This window comes from Gopherus flavomarginatus, chromosome 3 (assembly GCF_025201925.1).
Source record: "Gopherus flavomarginatus isolate rGopFla2 chromosome 3, rGopFla2.mat.asm, whole genome shotgun sequence".
Classification (NCBI taxonomy): Eukaryota; Metazoa; Chordata; order Testudines; family Testudinidae; genus Gopherus; species Gopherus flavomarginatus.
In genome coordinates this window covers 30,223,439-30,243,412 of record NC_066619.1, presented here as the reverse complement: position 1 = coordinate 30,243,412, position 19,974 = coordinate 30,223,439, and the positions used below count along the sequence as shown (strand labels likewise).

Genomic DNA, 19,974 nt, shown 5'->3' with positions numbered 1-19,974 from the left:
AAACCCAAGGATCTCAATGGTATTTTGCATTGGAAAGTTATTGTAAAACCTCAGTTTTTCAATGGATCAATGAGTGAACCTTTTGAAAGATGACTTTTGGTCTAATTCTGATTTCAGGTTGCTATAAATCTGGAGTAATGCCATTGAAATCAGTAGTTTCACAGGTGTAAAAACTTACATAAATGAGATTGTATATTGTATGCAGTGTTGTAGCCATGTTGGTCCCAGTATATTAGAGACAGGGTGGCTGAGGTAATATCTTTGATTGGACCAGCGTCTTTGATTAGAGCTTATCTCTCTCACGAACAGAAGTTGGTCCAGTAAAAGATATAAATGAGTTTGGCAACTTCCTTAAGCCTTGTCTACACTTACAGCGGTATGTAGAGTACGTTAGTTACGCAGTTACACTCATTTCGGTGTGTAGATTTCACTGCCTTGGCAAAAAGCTCTGGCATTGGGAAGGCACCAGAGAGAGGCTCCAGCAGCTGGAGAGTGGTGTAGACATGGGAGGCATTGCGTGGGCATGTAGAGAGCCACGTAGGATGTATACCCAAGGGTTCAGGAACATAGGGCACTCTATTCACCTAAACTATGCCTCACTGCCTATGCTACTATTGGTACCCTTGCTAGCTGAGCATGCAGTGTCTGTACTCTACATGGTGCTGTCAGATGCTGTGAGATGAAATATCTTTTTTTCTCCTTTAGTCTCTTCCAGAGATTTTATAGTTGCTGGTTAATGTTAATACAGAGATGGAAATTGTTCTGTTTGGCCTTGGACTGTTAAATTGTTTTCACTCCATCTTAGTACTACACTAGAAACCAGAAAGAAACTGTCGTGCTTGCTACATCTAGGCATTTGGCACAACATAAACCAGGAGGGGACAGTGGAAGCCCAAAGTTCAGCATGATAAAAGCAAGTGATGTGCACGAAACAATAGGGTGAAGAGACAAGGAGTAAAGACTTAGAAGTTAAGGCTGGCCAGAAAACAACTCAATTTTTGCCAGACATTGCAAGGTTTCGAAATTTGTTTTCATTTCAGTGTGGAACAAAAGCAAGAACTTTCAAAAATGAGAGAGAGAAAGAAAGAGAGAGACAGAGAAACTCCAGAGTAGCCAATAGCTTGGTATTTAGGGCTCTCAGCTAGGACCTGAAACACTCAGTCAAGTTCCTGCTCTGAACTGGACAGAGCAGGGACTTTGAACCTGGGTCTGACATGTACACTGGGCTAAAGAGAAGGAGACTGACTGACTCTTTCTGTTTCTGATTTCCATTCTGGACCTGAGAAACTTTCTTGATGAAATGTTCACTGAAACACTTTGGTTTTGATGGAAAAAAGTTTCTGCAGAATTTTATTGACTGCATTGGAAAGTAGAATGTACTTGGTATTATAGCCCAAAATTTTGCAAAGGAAGTGTTGTTTTCTGAAAAGTAACATCTCAGGTGGAGGTGGCACAATAGATTTTTCTTTCTTTCTGGTAAGATCTGGGTTCGAGTTCTGATAAAGTCATAAGGGAAAGTGTTTGATTTCTTTGTCTTACTCCCTAGATGCCATTTTTCCACGTTACAAAAATAATACATAGGGAAATTTGTCACAGCTGGCAGGCTTGGTTTGAGAAAGTCCCAGGATTAGCATGGCAGAGATTCCCATGTGCCACATAAGTGATGTTTTGAAGTCATGCGTGGGACCTTAGTGGTTTTATAGGCTTCCTGCTGGTCCTCTGCACAGGAGTGAATTTCATCCAACAGGCATTAGTGCAACCAGGGGGAATATTGCACAGAGCATACTGCTGTTGACTCTGAACAATTAAATAAGTGAGTTTATCAATTGAATATTTAATTGCAAAAACTAACGTGGCCATTAAATGTCATGGAAAGCTGTAAAGAACATGTGATTTATCAAAATGTAACATTTTCATATGCTTTTTATAAAATGCTGTTATGGTTTTCTCCCCTCTTCTGCTAGCAATTTTATCCACAGCTGTCTGAAAGAAAACAGTTATTTTACAGGAACATGTTGTAATAGCCTAATTCTGAAATGGATATGCTTATAATTTTACTCTTACTGTTGATTATTTTCTCTTTTTCTGTGATAGGAAAACTGCAAGAAACTTCAACCAACCTATGTGCAAAGCTGCCAAAACAACTGTAGTAGAGGTAAGCATGAGCAATGTTTTCTGTGTAACTGTTGCTTATTCCAGAGTAAAATCATTATATTGTCAGGTAATTCTAAAGCTAAACTAAGAAATGTCACTTGATTATATACATTAATTTACAAAGCAATGGGTCAAAGAAAGCTTCACTGTTACATTGTAACTACTGTTTTGTAATGTAAGATTTGATATGTGCCGTATGCATTTCTGCCTTCACTGCTAGGAAAACTTTTCTGATCACTCTAGAACATATGTGCATAACCTACTGACCAAGACCCATTGCAGGTTCAAGCTTGCCACCACTGCTGGAATATGATGTCCAGCTCTAGTGCCCACAATTTGAGAAGGATGTGGATAAATTTGGAGAGAGTTCGGAGAAGACCCATGTGAATGATTGAAGGATTGGAAAACATGCCTTATAGTGATTTGAGCTCTTTCAGTCTATCGATTTAGCTTAACAAACAAAAGGTTGAAGGGGTGATTTGATAACAGTCTCTAAATATCTACATGGGGAACAAATATTTAATAATGAACTGTTCAATCTAGTAAAGAAAGGCATAATACAATCCAATGGCTGGAAGTTGAAGCTAGATAAATTCAGACTGGAAATGAGGCATACATTTTCAATGGTGCAAGTAAGTAACCATCGGAACAATTTACCAAGAGTCATGGTGAATTCACCATCACTGACAATTTTAAAATCAAGATTGGATGTTTTTCTAAAAGAAATACTTTAGGAATTATTTCTGGGAAGCTTTATAGCCTGTGTTGTATGGGAGGTGTGACTAGCTGATCACAATAGAACCTTCTAGCCCTGCAATCTATAAATCTGTGCATGTAAGACAAGTGGGCAATGGCTAATATAACCTTGCTTTTTGGCCCTGATCTTACATTTTAGAACCACCTGTGTGAAGTCACATTGACTTCAGAAGGAAATGCTTGCAAACGGATCTGATGCAGAATCTGGGCCTGTCTGCTCAGCTGATACAGTAATTTGAAAAACTCAGGAACCAATGATTGCACGTACATCAAAACTTTCATAATCTATATTTCGCTAAACCACATAGTCTGCAGAAAAAATAGTGATCTTTTCCTACCTCTCAGCAAAGGTGTAATTGTGGATGCTATGGTGTAAGCTCTACGTGACTAAGGTTTCATTACTTTTACAAGCTAAAATGCAGTATGCTTACTAGTCTGCTATAAAGTATTGTTGTAATTCAAATTAATCAATAACTGACAAAATAAGTGAAGAGATTTCTTTTGTGATACATTTTCTTTCTGTTCTGCTTGCTAATTTGCAGTGGAATCCAAAGTTCATTAAATGCAAATTAAGACAAACATACCCACCTTTGTTCAAGATTGGTCTGTTTCACCAAGTTGGTGCTACGTGAGTTTGAACATGCATTTTTCATAGAATCATAGACTTTAAGGTCATGAAGGGACCATCATGATCATCTAGGCTGACCTCTTGCACAATGCAGGCCACAGTATCTCACCCACCCACTCCGGTATCAAACCTGTGTCTGAGCCGTTGAAGTCCTCAAATCATGGTTTAAAGACTTGAAGGTGCAGAGAACCCTCCAGCAAGTGACCTGTGCCCCATGCTGCAGAGGAAGGCAAAAAGACCCCAGAGCTTCTGCCAATCTGCCCTGGAGGAAAATTCCTTCCCGACTCCAAATATGGCGATCAGCTAAACCCTGAGCATGTGGGCAAGACTCACCAGCCAGACACCCAGGAAAGAATTCTCTGTTGTAACTCAGATCCCATCCCATCTAACATCCCATTACAAGCCATTGGGCATATTTACAGCTAGTAGTCAAAGATGAATTAATTGCCAGAATTAGGCTATCCCATTATACCATCCCCTCCATAAACTTATCAAGCTTAGTCTTGAAGCCAGATATGTCTTTTGCCAGCACCACTCCCCTTAGAAGGCTGTTCCAGAACTTCACTCCTCCGATGGTTAGAAACTTTTGTCTAACATCATAAAACTTTAAAACTTTGCACGTAATGCTGATATACACATTTTACCATGATATTACTAATCAGCAAGTCATGAGTTCTCAAATGATACCTCAGAAGGCATACTTTGCACAAAGATTATTGTGATCGTGTGGAGGGTGTGAATACAGGGGAGCATCATGGCACACTGTATTTGCACCACTCTGGATTTTTGCAAAGATTTGTGCCTGTCTGAACATTTCTGGAAAGTAAATTTTGCAACTGGAACTGAAACTTTTTTGTTTTGTGATCTTGCAGTTCAATCAAAGCAAACAATATTCGGTCACTTGCCAGTCATACTGCTTGATTATTGAGTATTCACAGTGCACAGTTTATGAACAGCACAGAACAAAAATTGTTTTCACAAAGTTTTTCAATTTCAAAATTGAAGCTGGATGTAGCAATGAATTCTTCAGTCCCTTCTAGCCTACTCTGTCTCTGCCTATTATGCATTGGTATTTAGAGAGTGGCTGTGGAGCAGAGACTTTTCTTCTATTTTCACATTGCATCCTCTCTTTCTGCTTCCAGGAAAATTTCTCTGCCCACAGATGAAGGGGCAGAATTTTCTTCTCAACAAACAGATACCATATGAATTTCTCACTGCTGTAATTCCATTTAAGACTAGTTGTTATATTTGTCATAAACTATAGCTGCCTTGGGTCCTTCAACACTTGCACTGCCATCAACTACTGATAGTGCTCTATGCAAGATGGCACATCTGCATTGTTTTTCAGCAATTTTACAGAAGAATAAATAGGAGGGTGGGAAGGACTCCACTGTCATAACCAAAGTCATAACAATTAGATACTTTGTCTCCTCTGTGCATCCAGACATGTGATGCCAGAATTCAGTCTTCTGACTCATAATCACCAAAGAGCAGTGCACGTGTCTGTGACAGAAATCAGTTGCACGTCTCTGTGTATTTATGGATTCATTTTTGAGTACCTGGGATTTTTTTCATTAATACAGACTATACATTTATATAAGTTTATACAATTCTTTGTCTATGGTGCTGTAGATAATTTTTAGCTTCTTCCCCTCTGTATTTATATGTTTGACTTCTTTTATCCACTTTTCAGACAAACTCGCATTTTATTGAGGTATAATTAGGGATGGGTGTCATATTCCTTTGCACTTCCTAGGAGCGTGAATACTATCATACTACTGGAAATGCTCTTCTCAGGGTATTTCCACCCTGGCCAAAAGAAGGAAATGTGTGAGGAATCAGTCAGTCAATGCATATGAGAACCTGTCTTTGCAAGATTTCGCACTGAGTTTTGAAGACTTCAGGGAGCATTGCACATGAATATGTGAAAGCAGAATTTATTCCTTAATATGTACGTTCTTCTGCCATCCAGTTGAAGGTAGTGGGAGTTTTGACATTGACTTCAACTAAAGTAGGAACAGACCCTTAATTATTTTTTTTAAATTCAGAGGAGAGGGAATTTGGCAGCAGTATAGGGGGAAAAAACCCATAGGTATTGTTTAATCCTGAAGAGATGTAAATAATTAAACCATCTATTGTCAGAGAGGATTTTGGAGAAGAGAACCAAGATTATCACTGATATAAACTGCTGGTAACGTACTCAACCTAGAGGTATTGACTTTAGAGCCCTTGGGGCATATTTTCAGATATTGTCCTTCAGCATTGTTTTTTGCAAAAAATATCCTCTGGCCAACTTCAATCTTTTCATTTCAGTTTCTTTACTGGATCAGAAATGTCTTAAATGTAAGTTCCTGCTAGGGAAATACACAAGGTATTTACTGGCTTGAACAAATTTCTTCTGAACAGTTTGGTGTAAAACAGTATCCGTGGATAAAACCTAATACCATGTGTGATTATGGGGATCTTTGCTTAGACACATCCTCATCAGTCCTACACAGAAAGTTAGACTGCATGATTTCAAATTCAACTTGCACATGACCAGTACTGAAGGTCATAGAAAGGTATTAAGTAAACTACATAATTTATATAGATCATATGAACATTAAACTATAGCAGAGAAAAATCATTAAATGATCAAAGTTTTGGCAATATCAGTTCCTTCTGGTTTGTTCCCCCTCCCCCCACATGAAACTAAAACACCAGAGGAGTTAAAGCTTATTCTGTTCTCTTTCAATTTGTTTCTATGCTTACACCTAAAGTATTACATTCTGTATTTAAAATTTTCTTCTCATTATGTTCACATGTAAATACTCACTCTAACAATGTAATTACGTCTATAGCTCTGTGTGTGGATCTATTCCCCACTCGGAGAACCTCACTAACTCTGAGAAAGGGAACATTTTAAAATGTTTCCTCTACTAGAGTTAGGAAATATTTTACTAAAAAAATGAAGTTACTGTGCCAAGTTTGGAGGCTAAATTTAATCTTTAAAGTGTGAAACTGGGTTTTAGACCTTCTTTAAGTGCAGTTCACAATACTGTGCAGCCTTAATTTAGAATTGCCATTCATCCTTCCATAACTCTGTGTGTGTGTGTGTGTGTGTGTGTGTGTGTGTGTGTGTGTGTGTGTGTGTGTGTGTGTGTGCGCGCACGCGTGCATGCACAATAATACTAAGGTCCGATAGCACATTTCATCAGTAGATCTCAAAGAACTTTATGAGGGAGGTCAGGATCATTTCCCCAGTTTTATAGATCTAGAGAGTCGCATAGCTTAGTGGGCATCTAAAAGGCAAATGATGGTGTTACATCCAGGTCAAGTCCCTCTAGCAGATCATCACCAGGCTGTTCTAATGGGACCCAACCTTTGGATCCTGCTGGGTCTGGGCAGAATCCAGGCACTGTCTCTGCCTCTAGGTCTCCAGGGCACACTCCCACTCCTCTGAATCCTCACCACTCCTGAGAGTCTTTCCCCAACTCCTCCAGCCCTCTCTCTCTGTTTCTGGCTATGAAATGGTTCCCCTTGCTCAGAGGGCATATCTCCTTTTAAAAAACAGGCTGAGACACTTTCCTCTCTCTTTCCTTCTGGTGATTTTCCCATGCTCCAACACCTCTGTGGGTTTTTCTGTGCAAAGTGTCATTAAAAGACAATGGTTGATCGGTAGCAACCTCATTGTTTTACCAGTGTAGAGCTATTCAGTTGTTGATGACCCTGTTTCAACTTCCCAAATGGTATCTGTTCGCTGTGTGCCATGTCCTTGCTACAAATGGATGATGTAAATTCCAGTCGTATTGTTGACATAGATATATTCCCCAAACTGTCTTGGATGGAATTCCAAACTCTGGGGACTCATGTTAGTGTTGGTTATAAAGTTATGGGCAATACCAAATTTTGAGGAAGACTTTTTGACTATAACTATTATTTTTCCTATTCTTACACCGTCTGACTTGCCTCCTTTCATCTCTCATAGGGCCTATCCTTATTTTCCCTTCTTCATATGCCTCTGTGATAGGAACTTGCTGTATTGTTGAAAGGGAATGGAGTAGCAGGGGTTTGGCATTCTAGCTTTTTTCCTCAACTATGAGAATATAAATTTACTTTTATGAAGGTAGATTGTGGCGCAATCAGAGTACTATTGGATGGAAGCTCTTGGCTGTTGTGTTACCAGACAGCAAATGGGAAAGGAAAGTCAAGATGTGGTTAGGCATGGAGCATTTTTGTGAGAGCGAGCTTATCTTAGAACTAACTCTCTTGCAGTGCCATAGAAGTAGGTCAAGGGGCAGATTGAGCCAAATGAAGGAAGACTGGCAGGGAGAAAAGAGCTATTGGGCTGAAGACCTGGCTCTTGTAGTTGGACTCCATCAGGATCCAGCTCCCTCAGCTGGATCCTGATGTTCAAGGTAGTTTCCACAGGAAAAAGTCTGGGATCCTGTCACCCACTCACGTGCATGGAAATATCTATCCTTTGCACATCAATAAAATGGCTGTATTCACAAACAAAACTTGTCTTTACCTGAAGGATGTTTTGAAACCAAGACCCCTGACTTGTCTGAGCTTCCCTTTCCTTTTTTTTTTTTCTTCATATACCTTTTGAGGGTCAACTTTTCAAAGGTTCACCCTGGCAGCAAGTGGAGGAGTAGAGTTGTGTGCATAGTTAAAAGCACTTTCCCCACAGTGTATTGACTTCTTGAAACCAATGTTAGTCGATTGTGTTCGGCAGCATGCATTCAAGGTAAAATGCTTCTATGCAAGAATTCCTACTCTTCTGCAGCAATTTGTGCCTTCTGTCCTGAGAATATCAGCTAGAGTGGAGTGGAAGTAGTCAGCTGTCAAAACTATGAATGTTCCCAATCAAGCCCTAAGCCATCTGAAACTCACATTGTTACAAAATCTAATTCCCCACAAGGTTTACTGGAAACAGAATTCAGTCTTTAACGTGTTCACAAAGTTTGTGAGTGAAACTTGGCCAATTTGTGGCTTGTCAAACCTAGAGCTGGTGAGATAATTTTGGAAATTGCAATGGAAAACTAGGAAATTTTTAATGAAACTTCTTGGTTGTTAGTGTTAGGCAAAAAGATTCTTTTCCCAAAGAATCAGGCAAGCACAGACAATACTGAAGGGGGTTTATTTACGGTACCGGGAAGACTGACAAGCAGCTTCAAAGATATGGTGCTATAGTGGCCAGTTATATACATTCTCTTATCAATTTATTTGCATTTATCTGTATATACAGAGACAGACATTGTTACAAGTCAAGAGAGAACCCTGAACAAAGATAAAAATAAGAACAGTACATACATATAGAGGTCATCCTAATTGTATCAAACTTCTACGACTACCTTGCGGGGGAAGGAGGCGGGGTGGGGGTAGGGATGAGTGCTTACAAATATCCAGTGGGCTGTAAAGGGAGGGTTTATTCTGTACTAAGAACTAAGTTACTGGGCAGGCACTGACCATATAAGCTTATCAATTGTTCACAATTGTCAGAGCCATTTGTGCTACTGAAATATGCCTGCTTGCTTGTCTGGACCTGATCCTGTTTTCCTCGCTGAACTGTTTATTTCCATGGTCACAAGCTTTGTTCTTTCTTACTGATAAACTGAACTAAGTTATCATGTATTGACAGAAACTATGTCCTTGCTTCTCAACAGTTTCGGTCTTTTCTGCTGACTGAATTTTAACTCCCTTCCTCACATTAGGTTTTTTGTTTTGGGGTTGATAAATTCCTTTGCCATAATAATGTGACATTCATGCTTTTGATGCAGTATCTGTTGAAACTACATGGACTTTGCCTTAGAGATTTTCACTTGTGAGTTTGATATTAAACAAAACATCTTCACCTGTTTCTGTGCCATACCCTTGTATATCAGCAGTTGTGGGCTGATTGATTATAATAACTATGCCATATGTACATGTGTATTATGAGAGAGAAGATTGGGGTTTGTCCTGTGAGTTTGTTAACTGAGCTAGGGTTCTAAGCTGTACTTTTTAGGAGGATTGTGGCAATATGGCCTTTCCTATCCAAACACACAGCCAAAACTCTCTTGTCCAAACTCTCTTTTCTCATGTCTCAGTTACTGCAACATTCTGTTTTCTGGCCTTGACAAATGCAATCTTGCCTTGCTCATATGCATTGAGAATACTGCTGCAAAGTTCATACTTCCAGCCTGTAGCTTTGACCATATCATCTCTCTTTGAATCCCTCCTTTGGCTCTCCCTTCTCTATGATATCAAATGTAAGATGTTGTCTTCACTTTCAAGACCTTTTTGCAGCTTATCTCCACCCTATCTCTGTTCACCTTGCCTATCACCTCTCTCATTTACTATTGAGATGTCAGTTCCTGCCTTTGATTGACTCACAATATCAGCCTCTGTCCTCCATGTATTAAATTTTCAAACTATCACTTTGTGCTTTCCCCTGTGCTGGCCCTCATGCTTTGGAGGAACTCCGTGTAAACATCCGCAAAGCTCTCTCTGATTTCAGATTCCTCCTCAGAGCTCTTTGTTTGCCAGGATGTCTACGGTGGCTGTGCTGGTGCTGTGCAAAGACCATAGCCTATCATGCTGACTATTATTGTCTCATCATTTCCTCCCTCGTCTTTAAACAACTGTTGTCTCTTGTTTTATACTAGATTGTAAGGTCCTTGAGGCAGGAACAATCTTTTTGTTCTGTGTTTGTACAGCACCTCCCACAGTGGGGTTCTGGCTCATGACTGAGGCTCCTTGCCACTGTGGTAATATGAATAATAAGAGTGTTTGAATTAGAAGCCTCAGAGTGTTAAAATGCACTGAGGTTGGAAACTTCTCACATTTAGTTATCATTATAAATACTGGGCCAGACTCTCAGCTGGTGTAAATTAGAATAGCTCCACTGAAGTCAGTAGACATCTGCCTGTTTACACCACCAGAGGATCTGGCCCACATTCTCCAATTCCCGTTTTCTCTTCTAGCTTTTAATGTTTTTATATGAAGTTTTTGTTTTAGTGCTTCCAGGCCAAAATTTTCTTCTCTTCTAAGGAGGTTCTTGGTGCTTCTGAAAATTGGGCAGGTTCCCAAATATTGATGTAGGAGCCTAATTTTAGGCTTCCACTCTTGAAAACCTTGCTATTATTATTATTATTATTATTATTTATTATTTGATCTTAAAGGTTAATTGTAATATAAAGATTGTAATGTTAGTTGACAGTGCCAGTAAAGTTTATCAGGAATGAGTTGGCAGCAAAGGATTTATATGCACAGATATGATATCAATATTTTCTTCTCTACGTGTTCAGATTATCCCTGCCCTGAAGGGATAACTATATTGTTTCTTTCTTTTTATAATACTCGGCACAATGGGGCCCCAATCCATACTAGGGCCTTCACTATCATAATATAAATAATAATAGATGGTGTATTTAAAATGTTTATAAACTAGCTGTCTGAATATCTAAGATCAGAGTACTCAATTCTTTTTGTTTGTTTTGTGGCAGAATTGCTAAATATAGCTTCCAGAGTAAACAGCATTTCCATCTAAAACATCACAATACAAAAAAGGTAGTGTTCTTCTTATAAAAATGCATTAAATAAAAATCATTAAACCCTGCATAGTTTCTCCGGTTGCTTAGGAACAACAATCCACCTACGTCAGTGAGCTCTATTATCTCAGGTACAGTGAACCACATTGCACTGAGAGACAGAAACAAACTGATTGAAGTAAGTCATTTATATCATATTGTCTGTGCCAAACCATGGCATTGCTTTTATTGATAATAGTGAGAGATGAAAAAATTATTTTATGACCCAGTACTGCAAAAAGCTTATGCACAAATATAACTATTCTCACATGAGTAGACTCACTTCCTAGAATCAAAATTCCTGGCCCCTAGTGCCATGTTCCTAAAGCCTAAATTACCATGTAATGAATAAAGTAAATCTATCTACAGATTAAAACAATTGAACTTTAGAATCATAAATTTTTCAGAGCGACCTTATTTAACATGCTTCTAATCTGCAGTGGCAGGGTGGGGGGAAGTAGTGAAATTCAGGGTTTTTTGTTGTTTGGTATAATCGAACAGTCTCTCTTTAAAGGTAACCTTTAAATACAGGAGTCCAATTTAGCACTTCACAGCTGGGGCACTGAATGTTTTGATATGAAGTGGTTAAAATTCATAGTGAATCAAATCCTTTCTGGCTATCTCTCAGTGAGACTCATTTGTGTGTGACGTGACAATGGAGTTCAAAGTTTTTGTTTTGTTTCTCCATGTGTGTTTTGATTTTTTTTAATTGATTCCTTTTGAACCGAGTATGAGCTTTCTGAGCATTAAGCTCCAGATGTTTAATTTTGGGATCCATATGCAGATTTAGTGAACACAGTCTTCTAAGGAAAAAGAGCCCTGAGAGTCCTATAGTGTACTTCCCAAGATCTAATATGGTTCTGAAAAAGTAGTTACACAGGAAAGTTTTGGGTGATCAATACACACTGGTCAAAACAATTCTGCACTCCAAAATATGGCGTGCATAATGATGACAAGTCTATAATTATTAATTATTTATAAAGCTAATTTCAGTTGTTCTTGGGAATTGAACTGACATCTCATTTACACAATTGACTTTATATCGTATATATTACCATAATCTACCAATGCTGTGTATGAGCCAAAAGACCTGGTGGTTTTTATAGGAAGACACTGAAAATGGGAAAGATTTTTAAAATGTTTGTAATTCACCATTTCGTTATTTGTGCGAACATGTACATATGAAGCGATGACTGTTACAAACAAGCAGGGCAGGGGGAGCAAGATGCAGTAGTCAGTAGTCCACCAGTCTCTGCATCATAAAACCACATATTACGAAGAACTATTGTCCAGGAAGAAATGTACAAGGTGCTTTCAGGGATCACTCATTCCTAGCGTTTCTTAACCTATTTTGGTTTAAATCAGCTCCCTTCTGTTAAAGTAATGAGGGGACAAGTTAAATGATAACTTTTGTATTTTCCAGTGCAGTTTCCCAGTATAAATTGAGAAAGGTGCGGCATTCAGGGTTGAAATCCTACAGACCATTTGTCCATAGTGTGGACTACTGCATTTGGGCATGAAACAAAACAAACAAAATCTCAGATGGGCAGAATATTAAGGTTTGAAAAGCAGCAGCCAAGTAACTATTTTATGAGACGTTGCATAGCATTTTAAAATATATAAGCACTTATCTCATTTACGTTTTAATCTTTCTGTCTCTCCACCTTCACCTAAAAATGTTTTGAAAATCTAATTACTGAGTGAGGAAAATGACAGTTTAGGAAGGAATAGAGGATTCGAATATTAAGGACATCTTGGCTTTGTATCATGGATTTCTGAAGTGAGACTATTTACTGCTGTTGTAGGAGACTGTAGAAACACAGTAATATTCCCAGATGAAAGGAGGCCATTCACTTTCCTCTTTTATCCACCCCACTGGATGGACATTTTGTACATTATTTTCAAATAAATACTATCTACCACTATATTTCCCAAGCCCACATTGAGTGTGTCTGTGAGAAATCTGCACCTTCCAAATGTGAAATTGTGCTTTTTTCAATCCTGGATATGTTTCTCTGAATCAAATATTGGGTTGCTTTGTTCACTTTCTATGATTAAATCACTGAGAGACATCCACTTTACAAGAAGTTGTTTAACAATTCATTGACCCAAGAACAATCAAGCCATATCCCAGTTTTTTGTTTTGTTTTTGTTTTTTAGCCGGGCTAACATACAATAGCTTAAATGTATTGGCTATCATTCCTTTATTTTATTTTATTGAAGAAATGAAAAGCAAAGACTAGAGGTAGGGGTTTCTTTGTTTGCTTTGTTTTGTTTTTTTTAGTGGCATGTTACAAATGCTCTGTCTCTGACAGGTGTAATTTGCACACCTACATTTTCAATTTTTGTAGTATGTTTAGTACACACAGAATCTGGAAACAGCAACTGATCTTTTCAGACTTGGGTGCCTAATGCTAGACTCTCAAAGTGGCTGATTTTTCAGAGGTCCTGAGCACCAAGAGATCCAAATGAAGTGACAAGCACAGCAGGTACTTAGGTGTTTAAATGATTCATAGATTCGTAGACTCTAGGACTGGAAGGGACCTTGAGAGGTCATCGAGTCCAGGCCCCTGCCTCATGGCAGGACCAAATACTGTCTAGACCATCCCTGATAGACATTTATCTAACCTACTCTTAAATATCTCCAGAGATGGAGATTCCACAACCTCCCTAGGCAATTTATTCCAGTGTTTAACTACCCTGACAGTTAGGAACTTTTTCCTAATGTCCAACCTAAATCTCCCTTGCTGCAGTTTAAGCCCATTGCTTCTTGTTCTATCATTAGAGGCTAAGGTGAACAAGTTTTCTCCCTCCTCCTGATGACACCCTTTTAGATACCTGAAAACTGCTATCATGTCCCCTCTCAGTCTTCTCTTTTCCAAACTAAATAAACCCAATTCTTTCAGCCTTCCTTCATAGGTCATGTTCTCAAGACCTTTAATCATTCTTGTTGCTCTTCTCTGGACCCTCTCCAGTTTCTCCACATCTTTCTTGAAATGCGGTGCCCAGAACTGGACACAATGCTCCAGTTGAGGCCTAACCAGCGCAGAGTAGAGCGGAAGAATGACTTCTCGTGTCTTGTTTACAACACACCTGTTAATGCATCCCAGAATCACGTTTGCTTTTTTTGCAACAGTATCAGACTGTTGACTCATATTTAGCTTGTGGTCCACTATGACCCCTAGATCTCTTTCTGCCATACTCCTTCCTAGACAGTCTCTTCCCATTCTGTATGTGTGAAACTGATTGTTCCTTCCTTAGTACTCTAAACTTCATACTAAAATAATTGCAGGTACAAAATTAAGCCCACAATAATTTACTCCAACAGAACTGATGGCATGAAAAAATTGGAGGCCTGATTAGGATAGGCTGAAAATTTGGCCTTTTGTATTGTATTTGATGACTTTCTGTCAGTCCTAGCCCCTGCAAACTGAAGAAAGACATCAACTGGCCAGTAGTTCTACCTGCTACTTTCACATCTATTAAAATGAACCTGTTCACATTTCTCCCTTCTGCTTGGCTCTGTCATTCCCATTCACTGAGGTGTGCTAATGAGCAACCCACCAACTATAGACTACATGACAATTTTTTACTTTCTTCAATAACCTACTGTCTAGAAAAAACTTACCAACTGAGACAAGTAGCAGACTCTTGACACTATAGGATTTGTAATAATTTTTTGCACTGAGGTGAGATGTACTCTGGAGAGAATCATACTGTGGCTAGCTAAAGACTGTTAAGAGCTGTGGAAAAAAATCTGAAACCTTAGACAGACTGATCAAACTGGAGAGGAAAAGACTCCACAATAAATACCTTGAATATCAGCTGGTTTGTGGGGAGAGGTTTGTGTTTTGTGCCAGAAGTAGATTAGGCTGGGCTCTCTTGTACCCACATTCTTGCTACTGGAGACATATTTAAATGAACAGCACTAGCACGTGCCTATGAAAGGAGATTCGCAGTGGTGTTGTAGCCAGGTCACTCCCAGGATATTAGAAAGCCAAGGTGGAGGAGGTAGTTTATTGGGTCAACTTCTGTTGGTGAGAGAGATGCACTTTTGAGCTGCACAGAGCTCTTCTTCGGGCCCTGAAGGTGGATTTGGGCCAACTGACTTCCATCTACTTTAGATGCATGCCAGCACGCTGACAGTAAAGGGGAGACATATGACGTTAGCTGCTCTCCTCGTCTAGACTTTCCAGACTACAATAAAAGCAAAAGGTGCTGAAAGAAACTAAAGATTTCTGTAGGAGCTACATTTCTTTTTTAGTAATTTAGACTGAGAGAGCAGTGATACCTGCAATATATATATTGTATCATACTTTTTTTTTTTTTTTAAAAGGCAGTCTAGCAGATGTACTTAGCAGTACTAAATCCTGACAGCAAGAGCATGGTTTGCTTCAGCTGTTATTTCCCATAGAACTAAAATAGAGACAAAGTAGAAAAACTTTAGAGTTCTTACTTATTATATCACTTGTTGAATGTCGTGTTCTAAAGATATTTTTTCACATTTACTGCAGGCGAAAGGGATGCAGAGTTTCTCTATTAGATTCAAGTAAACAAAACTTCCTTCTTTAAATAGAAAGATATTTTAAAGTCAGTTTCAGCGCTGGCTACTGTGTTTTTGTGCTGTGAGCTTATCACAACACCTGACTCCTGTCATTTTTCCCTATGGGTTGTTGTTGCTTTCCTCCTCCTCCTCCTCTGACGACATGCAGGAAACAGAATTTTGATGCATTATGAACTTTCCATTTTCTTAATATTTGCTAGTAATATTCCATTGTTACTATTTGATTCATCAGTTCAGTCATGAACCCGGAGAAACTGTTTCAGCCTTTCTTTCCCTCACTCCACCCCAATTTGTTTATTTTCTTTTAAGCTCCCACCTTGAAAAATAATTCCGGCTATCTTCTTTCCTACTGTGCATGTCAGTGGAAGAATGTTTGTTTTAATATAAAATATTACTTTTAAGAACGTAGTAAGACCATTCATTTGATCAATGATGTATCGGCTGTATGAGCTATTCAATTTCTGAAAAATGCAAATATTGATAGATTTTAAATAATACATCACCATATAAATGAAGAAGACGAGTGACTAACACACAGAAATCACCATACAGCATTCATATGTATTCTGTCTCTTTCAGTAAAAGTTGGCAAATGCCTGAGTTTTTTTTCTTCTGAAAGGTTTAAAATCAGTAACATTACAATTACCATGTCAGATTTCAGAAGTTCATCATAGTTAGGTCACTAATTGGTTGTATTTCTTGAATCAGCTGGAGCTTTCCTTTGAGGGCTTCCAAAGCAGCCTAGGAGACTGAGGTTTTGTGAAAAATCTCAGCCTCTTCCTGTAGTGTTTCTAAACATTTGTTTAATGTCAAGAAATGAAGTCATCGACTTATAGGACTGGAAGGGACCTTGAGAGGTCATCTGGTCCAGTCCCCTGACCTCATGTCAGGACTAAGTATTATCTAGGGCATCCCTGACAGGTGTTTGTCTAACACGCTCTTAAAAATCTCCAATGATGGAGATTTCACAGCGTCCCTAGACAATTTATTCCAGTTGCTTAACCAGCCTCACAGAAAATTTTTCCTAATGTCCAATCTAAACTGCCCTTGCTGCAATTTAAGCCCATTGCTTCTTGTCCTGTCCTCAGAGGTTAAGGAGAACAATTTTTCTCCATACTTCTTGTAACAACCTTTGATGCACTTTAGAACTGTTTTTGTGTCCCTTCTCAGTCTTCTCTTCTCCAGACTAAACAAAACCAATTTTTTTCAATCTTCCCCCATAGGTCATGTTTTCTAGACCTTTAATCATTTTTGTTCCTCTTCTCTGGATGTTTTCCACTTTTTTTTATTTCTGAAATGTGGCGCCTAGATCCAGACACAATACTCTAGTTGAGGCCTAATCAGCATGGACTAGAGCGGAAGAATGACTTCTCGTGTCTTGCTTTCAACACTCCTGCTAATATATCCCACGCACCCTGAGTATCAGGCATACGCTGTCCTTGGTCTTTCTCTTGCTTCTAATGTATTTGTAGAATGATGCCTAAACTCTCATCTTTGGTTAAATCATGTCTCTTTTTAATGTATGGCCTGTGCAAAGGTGATAAAATTTCAGTCCATTTTGATTTGTCTTTTCCATGATTTCAGTTAGGAGAAATGTTGCTTTCACTGAGCTAAAAGCTCATTTTTCCCAATATTTGTGATAATTTAAGTGCTTGATGCATTTTAATCATTAGCAGCTTCATTTATTTTACAGTCTAATCAGCTCAAAGTCCTCTGATTTTAGTATAGTTTGAAAATTAATAGTGAGGCAGAGTTCTTTTTTACAACATAGAACTTTATTTGCAAGTTAAAGGCTATTTCTCCAGTGGGATCTACGTTAATGAGCAGCCGTATTTAGGAGTATAAGGAGTTGAAATATGTGGCTGTGTTCCGATAACTTACTCAGGAGATGTTCATAGCGTCACTTACAGAGGCGTCTTCTTGCAGAGAAGATTAATGCTTCTTCTTTTTCCTTGGATTCTATTTCAACATTGGTTTTCTGTGTCTGGGTTTATTTTCAAAATAACTACTTGATGCAACCTAAAAAGTAATTTTTCAAACTTGTTTGCTCTATAATTAGCAAGAAATGGCCTATTCTATTCCAATTTCCAGTGACAGGATTAATGTCCAACTGAGTTTCCTAAGAAAAATGTCTCAAAATAACACATTTTCACAGTGTGTATTGAGTACATGTTTTAAATCATAACTGATTACACCCAGACTAGGTTCATCTGTGATTTGTATCCATAAAGCTCGGTTTTTGAAAGATTATAAAGTAATCATTCTTTTTTATTGCTGGAGTACAACTCCATATCACTTGAGGGTTTGTTGCTTATGGTCTATAAGTAGAATTGGTCTATTACTGAATTTTGTAACAATCTCTCATAGATTTATGGAACTGAAAGATAATTTTGGAGTAGAAAAAACATAATTAAACCCAGACAAAAAAAGTAAGTTAAGCAAGAAACACAATAATTATCTTTTATCATTTTGTTTTCTGGAACATATTTGAACATACTTAGGACCCATTCCTATAGTGTTTACACAGGTAATTCAATTGATTTAAAGGAGTAACTTATCTGTGCTAATCACTAATAGTGAAAATTTTCTGATTTTTTGTTCATAATGTAGTTTTGCAAATGTGAGAAAAAACTTAAACTTCAGCTTATATATAATACATGTTATTTTATTATGTGGTTATAGGCAGAGCTGATAGCAGCACCTGTGGTTTCTTGATTTTTAGGTTACTAATCTTTTCCATTATAAGACCACTTTTCAGTTGTTTATAATTTTGCCAAACTGTAATGGCTCAGACTGAAATATTCCATGCTTGGAGTAGGCCTCAGGCTGATTTTTTGTTTTACAAAACAGTTTTAGCAAAAACAGTTCAGCCGTTTCCAAGAATGAGTTTAGAATTTTGTCCACGTTAAATTCATAGGACTATTTAATGCCTTCATACTTTGAATCAGGGACTTGAAATGTAGCAGTGAAGCTGGCTTGGTATCAGGGATGTGCCGCAATTTGGACAAGTAATAAAGTCCTGAAAATTACAGTTCCCACATGCTTGGTATAGAGCTGTCTGTAGCTGGCAGCTAAGTTATCCAGACATATGTCTGCACTGAACAGGCTACATTCACGCAAAGCTCTTACTTACTAACTTGACTGCATGTGGGCCATTTGCACAAAGCAGCTGAGTATATACTGTCCTGTAGCTGCAGGGACTGAACAAAACTTTCCCTGCAGTTGCTCCTCCTGGCTGCCAGGAGTTGCTTTGGCACCAGGCATGAAATGTGAAGGCAGGTAATTTGTCTCTGCTGTGCTCTCTGTGCTCTCCTGGGCTGGCACCCATACATCATGGAGAAGGAAGTAGTCTGACTGGAATGCTCAGAAATAGTGGAGGGGAAACTGAGGCCTGTCTACACTTGAAGCACTTTGCCAGGAATACCAGTATACTATACCATCAAAATGCTGCCAGTGTAGACAAAACTATCCTGATAAAGTTGCACATTGTACCGATATGTAAAAGCTCCCTGCATTCGTGAAACAAGCTAAAGCAGTAAAAGAGCAACTTTGTCAGGATAGCTGTGTCTACACTAGGGGCTTATGCTAGCACAACTAATTCAGTCAGCCATCACTTTACACCCCAGCCAATGTAGCTATACCAGCAGGAGTCTATAGTGTGGACCTGGTCTGAGGTAGCAGCTGGGGAGGAAGGGAGACGAAAAGACTGAGACAGGAGCTATGGAGTAGTGGCGGAGGAGGCTGGGACAGGGATAGCTTGAGGGAATAAGGGCAGAAAGGATTGGTCTTATCAGGGACTCAAGGGAAAGAGTTTTTAACCACTGGAGAATACTCCTGTGCAGAACCTAGAATTGAACTCTGAAGTCCTCAGTCTCAACATTCCTCTCATGGCTAGCTGTGAAACCCACTGACACCTTTGACAGGGTAACAAGCCTTGTGGATAGGGGGAAGTGGTAGATGTGGTATATCTTGACTTCAGTAAGGGTTTTGATACTGCCTCGCATGACCTTTTCAAAAACAAATTAAGGAAATACAACCTGGATGGAGCTACTATAAGGTGAAAAACAGGTTGCAAATCATTCCCAGAGAGTTATCAGTGGTTCACACTCATGTTGGTAGGGCATAACGAGTGGGTTCCCACAGGGATTGATTCTGGGTCTGGTTCTGTTCAATATCTTCATCAATGATTTAGATAATGGCATAGAGAGTCCATTTATAAAGCTTGCAGGAGATACCAAGCTGGGAGAGGTTGCAAGTGCAAACCGGATAAATGATGTAAAGTAAATAGGATGAAGTTCAGTAAGGACAAATGCAAAGTA

At 38.8% G+C, this 19,974-nt stretch overlaps 1 protein-coding gene across 1 annotated transcript in view; it reads left to right on the top strand.

Annotated features, from left to right (window-relative positions):
* Positions 1 to 19,974, top strand: part of OXCT1 (3-oxoacid CoA-transferase 1) — a 154,901-nt gene that overhangs the window by 60,183 nt on the left and 74,744 nt on the right. The window contains exon 7 of the mRNA XM_050947017.1: positions 2,095 to 2,155. Coding sequence (XP_050802974.1) covers positions 2,095 to 2,155 — 61 coding nt within the window. The remainder of the gene's footprint in view (positions 1 to 2,094; positions 2,156 to 19,974) is intronic.